The sequence below is a fragment of the Coenobita brevimanus genome, chromosome 74 (genome assembly GCF_032717465.1).
Source record: "Coenobita brevimanus isolate Jiangsu-jjx chromosome 74, ASM3271746v2, whole genome shotgun sequence".
NCBI classification, from domain to species: Eukaryota; Metazoa; Arthropoda; class Malacostraca; order Decapoda; family Coenobitidae; genus Coenobita; species Coenobita brevimanus.
Genome location: NC_137027.1, coordinates 23,728,808 through 23,734,696, shown reverse-complemented (window position 1 = coordinate 23,734,696; position 5,889 = coordinate 23,728,808). Strand labels below are relative to the sequence as shown.

At 40.5% G+C, this 5,889-nt stretch overlaps 1 protein-coding gene across 1 annotated transcript; it reads right to left on the bottom strand.

The window, feature by feature from the left end:
• Window positions 1-4,950: 4,950 nt before the first annotated feature.
• LOC145407802 (uncharacterized) lies at window positions 4,951-5,688 on the bottom strand. Its single transcript, XM_080278663.1, has one exon. It carries the CDS (start codon window positions 5,686-5,688, stop codon window positions 4,951-4,953), a length of 738 nt encoding a protein of 245 aa, XP_080134789.1.
• Between the last annotated feature and the right edge of the window lie 201 nt (window positions 5,689-5,889).

The following is a 5,889-nucleotide window of genomic DNA, read 5'->3' as shown; positions in this document are numbered from 1 at the left end:
CACAACCATCCACCGCTACCACCACAACCACCCATCGCCATCACAAGAACCAGCCATCGCCATCACCACAACCACACACCGCTACAACCACAACCAGAGACGGTCATCGCCACAACCATCCACTGCCATCACCACAACCACCCACCACCATCACCACAACCACCCACCTTGTGTGTGTGTGTGTGTGTGTGTGTGTGTGTGTGTGTGTGTGTTACCCTCCTCAACAAGAAGGTGAAAAAACCATATGGTGAAAACTTGAACGTTATTTAAAAATTATAACCGTACCCAGTGTAGGACAACAACAACATTTGTTTTCGATTTTTATCTCCAGAGAATTTCATTCAGCTCAGGACCCTAGAAACTGGAGTGGTTCGATACAGCATTTATCTATCCCACCAGAAGTAAAATGCTTTCATAACATGATTAAATAGTCTGTTGAAGGCAAGAATATTTTAAATCTGACGTCTTCAAGCGATAGGATGTAAGAAATATAAAACCAACTTTCATTTTGCACAGAAAACTAAACGCATTCCTCGGGTGTTCTCCTAGGCAAGTTCATTTCCATGCCAAGAAATAATCTGTACACCTCAAAGCAAAAGGAACATGAGATCCAGTTGCAGATGGCCGGGGTATATTCAAGGTTAAGAATGTCAGAGTCTTGAATGTTGTGTGTGTGTGTGTGTGTGTGTGTGTGTGTGTGTGTGTGTGTCTTTCACTGTGTATCTATCTGTGTCTGAAAGTAATAGTCAAAACTCAGATATATACACTTTTACATTTTCATATTTCCCGTTTTTTCATCCAGCTAACCCCATTAATCCCTTCAATTCGATGACGTGCTCTGCATTTTTCTTCCTCTTGTCAGACGATTATATTCACACTGGGAGAGCTTTCTATTAGTGAACGGTTTAATGCCGGCTATATCTAAATTATCCAGTTCAGTACGTCTCTCCTGTGCTGAAGAAAACCGTCTGTACATAGCAGGGATGAATATGAAAAATCGATACCGTATTGAAGGGGATCATCATCACCATCATTCTCTACCCATTATCCCCGCACATAAATGTAGTGGGTAGTTTCCAGAACCAGACACAGGGAAGCATAAAACTAGGAGAGTTTTCACCAATTAGCAACGGTCTCCATTACATCCTCAGGTCGAGGGTGTTGAATGTGTTTTATTTCGTCTAACTCCGGACGATCAACCGAGATTAAGAGAGAGACCTCGGAGGTTAAAGGATGCATTCAGTCATCCTTCGTTTGTCCGATAATCATCTATTCATCCATCCATCTCTCCATCCTTCCGTCCATCCATCGATTCATCGCTCCATCTTCATCTTTTATCTTTACAAGTATCCATCCATCCTTCTCCCCATCTAACTATCCATCCCTTTATCCATTTGTCTTTCCATCCTTCCTGACATCCATCCATCCATCTCTCCATCCTTCAGTCCAGATAGATAGATAGATAGAATTTTATTGACCACAGCTACAAATGATCCTACACATTATTTTAAAGATTGGTCCAGTAAAAGTACATATATAATAATACAATGAAATACTAAAAACAAATTACAACACCCTAAAGGGAATTCTTAGATAACACAGCGGCACGACAGTGAAAAGCACTGACTACACCTGCCTTTGTAACTCCAAGTAAATATAATGATACAAACTCTCACATCAGAAACAACGCCCACCCTGGATTTCATATCAACTTCAAAGAAAAATCAAAGACACAAATGCTCAAAGTATATAAAACACGTACTCCTTAACTTAAAGTAATATGAACAGCGACCTTTATGTACCCAGGAATAACATATGCTTTATCTATTTACTTCCTTCCTTTAAACATTTATGTTTTATACTTTATAAGTATCCAAGATCTTGAAAATTATAGTACATCTTTGAACATCATCATATCTATTAGAAAATATATCTGTGATAGTTGAAAAATTATAAACGTCTCTCAAGTGTTGCGTCATAGCACATTCTTGTATCACATGAATCTCATTTTGTATCTCACCACACTCACATACCCTCTCCTCTACTGGCAGCCTTCCACGTCCCCTTCTGTTCCATCGGCCCACCTCTATTGCTAGAGAATGTGCTGACACTCCGAACCGCGTAAAAGCAACGCGATAGTGTTCACTTACATAGTTATTCTCTCTGTATACTGAATGGACATTTAATTCTGGGTTTATTTCCATATATGTTTTACGTTTGGAAGACTCTGAGTTGGAAATTATGGCCTTCAGGTCCCGAAATCCTTCAGCTATATCATCCCTTTCATTATGTAATAAATTATTAATGTATGTATGGGTCTGGTATTGATTGTTCATAACAGTATTAATAGCTAAAACTAATGGGTCATCATCCATTCCTTGCCTCTCATTCCACATCTTACGAAAAAACTTTCTTTGCTTGCATTTAACTAAGGACTGTAACTGAGGATAACCAGATTCTACATAACACAAGTCATTACACGTAGTTAACCTAACATTTAAAAGACTTTTTAATGACCAATTATACAACCTCACAACCGGTCTCAGGTCCGCACCCAGCCAAGACTCACATCCATATAAAATAGCCGACACCAAACAAGCATCAAACACACGCTTCTTAACACAAAAAGGAATGTCATTATTTTTCCTTAAAAATGAAATGAATTTGATGACATGAGTCATTTTGGCGTCTACGTGAGCCCTGACCGATGACGAAACTGAGCCGTCAGCCGTAAATGGTGAACCAAGATACATATACTGAGTACACTGTTCTACCACCAGACCCTCTACCCGCAAATCTTCCTTATCCTCAGGCGTACCATGTATTACAAAAAATTTTGTTTTTTCTCCATTCACTTTCATACCATCCTCATCGCAATATTGCATCATCAATGACAACTTATTAATCATCCCACTGCGCGAAGTGGAGAGCAGCTCAGTATCATCCATCTGCATTAAAATATGTAGCCACCTCAAGAATCCGTCACCACCACAATGATCTTTTATCAGTTTAATCAAATCGTTCACGTATAATATAAAAAACAAACAAGATGTAGGGGATCCCTGACGAACTCCCAGTGTGGCAGCAAACATGGCAGTACCAATAATGCTCTCTGTAACATTATATACTGTACAGCACCAATAGCACCCAACATAACCATACCACATCCAAGACGCTTTAAAATTCTTATTAGAATATGTCTTTGTACCCGGTCATAAGCCTTACTAAAATCAACGAATGTTACAAATAACTTTTTCTTTTTCTTTCTAGCTAAATCTGTTAGGAGGCGTAATGTCACTATGTGCTCCACACAGCCACGACCCCTTTGTGCTCCTGCTTGTTCACGATACGGCTTAAACCACATCTCCAAACGGGAGCATAACACCATATCATAGAGTTTGGAGATGCTATCTATTATACTTATGCCTCTATAATTCTTAACATCCTTTCTATTCCCTTTCTTAAAAATAGTAATCAACTTGGCCATAGTCCAAAGTGCAGGATATTGTGCGTTAGAGAATATCACATTAAACATATTAACAATAAGCATTATCCACTGGGCAGGCAACAGCTTAAAAATCCCTGGTGCAATGCCATCTGGCCCACAAGCTTTTTCTGCTTTGAGCTTACTAATTTGTGCATTAACCTCTGCAGGGGAGATGGGGTTATCTAACACAGGTATAGTTACATTGCTATGTCGGCATTCATCAAGATTATCTATATCAATATTCATTAACTCTTCATAGTAGCCACGAAATTCTTCATCAGAGGGTCTATTATTAGCCTGTAATTCATCATTTAAGTCTCCCTTCCAACTGATTGCCTGCCACACCCGTCTATCATCCCTGTCCTGCATCAGCCTCTCCCAGCGGGATAAGCTACTATCACCACCACCACCACCGAGAACGCCCATAGCGCTTCGGCTAGCTCTTGCACATTCGTACAAAGCATCAGCAATATTATGAGCAAGATTATCTATATTATGTTCATCCTCGCAATTGGGAACATCAAGAAATTGTACTTTATTTCGAAACATATCCAAATCTATTGTTGAAAACTTAATTGGACTGCGAGCCACCGAACTACTCTCCCTGACATTTAACAGCGATGCATGACCTCCAAGGTGACATGCACGGCGGTATAGGGAGTCTACACTAGTAACTGGGATATTTACCTCAATGCTAACGGGAGCATGATCCGATGGCAAACATTCCATATTATGCACACACAAGGATTTAATATCATCAACCAATCCACACGATACCACACACACATCCAACTCTGACACCCAACTACCTCCTTTACGAAAAGTCAGATCACCTTTATAATTATTAGTCGTCGTCTTTAGGTTATTTAGTACCAACATCTTGTTGTCTATGCAAATCGTAGATAGTACATAAGCATTGTCATTAGGGGCATTTATAGTGTCGTGTATAACTGGGTAGCAATACATATAGGCATCAGGAATATCACTACGGGAAGGTAACTCCCGCACATATTTACCAAATCTGGAATTAAGATCGCCCATAATTACACACCTGCAATCACCATCAATAATCTTTTCTTGGATTGAGGCAAATGAATTGTAAGAAAAATACTCAGAATCATGTGGTGGAATATAACAAAACCCAAATATTACATTAGGAATACATTTAAATTTCATCCATACTTGAGCCTGTGTTCCGTAATCAACGCTCTCTACATAACCTGCTAAATAATTTTTTACCATCACAACTGTACCTCCCCGATGAGTTGATACATTATTCACACACCTGAACGTCACAAATCCTGGCAAATGCACAGACAGTTGTGTTTTTGTCTCATTTAGGCTGACAACATCAAACTTTAATAACAATCTTTGCACCTCAGTCTTCTCCAGCTTGGTTCGCACAGCATTTATGTTCCAAGTTAATATGTTGATGGTTTGGATGAGTTGTTGCTGTGGTCTTACTAAAAACACATGATGTTAAATTTGTCTATCACTTCTCCATCTCTGTATAACTGACGTTCCTTAAAGTTGATATATATGTTACAGCCTACATTCTCAGGTTTTTCTTTTTCTCTCTTCTCCAAGTCTTTCAACCGTTTCCACTCTTCCCTCACGGCTGGATGTGTGTCCTTCTTCACAAAAATCCGCCTGAACGTCTCACCAGCCTCTTTCAGTTTCTTTGCTTTCTCGAGGACTGCATCACGGTCCTCACGCGATGAAAGGGTGACTAAAATGGGTCGTCGCCGCCCTCCTATTTTACCCAGCCTCCTTGATGTCCTCACGCTCACAGATGACCCAATCGTCGACCACACCTTCTGGATCTTATTATCATCCGAAGTAGCGCCATCCAAACTTTCTTGTTCATCAGGAATGCCAAGCAGAACCAGATTACATTCTCTTGCCTTACGGTCTACATCCTCCAGAAAACGTTGCTGTTGTGCTATGATTTCCGTTTGCTTGCTAACTTGTTGCTGAAGGTCACGTATCTGCTTATTTATACCACTGTCAGGAGACAACAGCGCCTTCTTTAAATCAGCTACTTCACTAATCAGGTCAGCTATCCGAGTCATTACCTCCTCACTTGCCCCCTCACCATGCCTTGGTTGAGTAAGGATGCTTTGTATCAGGTCTTCCTTCCTTATTGCATTTAGCTGATGCTGTGACAACTTACGAAGTTCTGCTAACGGTCTTGCAGCCATAGTGTAAAGCAATAACGTATGCAGATGGCAATTTATGGTGAAAGCCAGTGTGAGTGGGACCCCGTCCTTACGAAAAATCTGCGTACGCTTCACAGGTAGCGTCTCCGTTGCCAAGCAACCCAGTGACGTCCAGGAGTTCACAATGCGCATGCGCAGAAACTGGGATTTCGGGTCAGGGTGGAGTTGGCCAAAGATACCAGT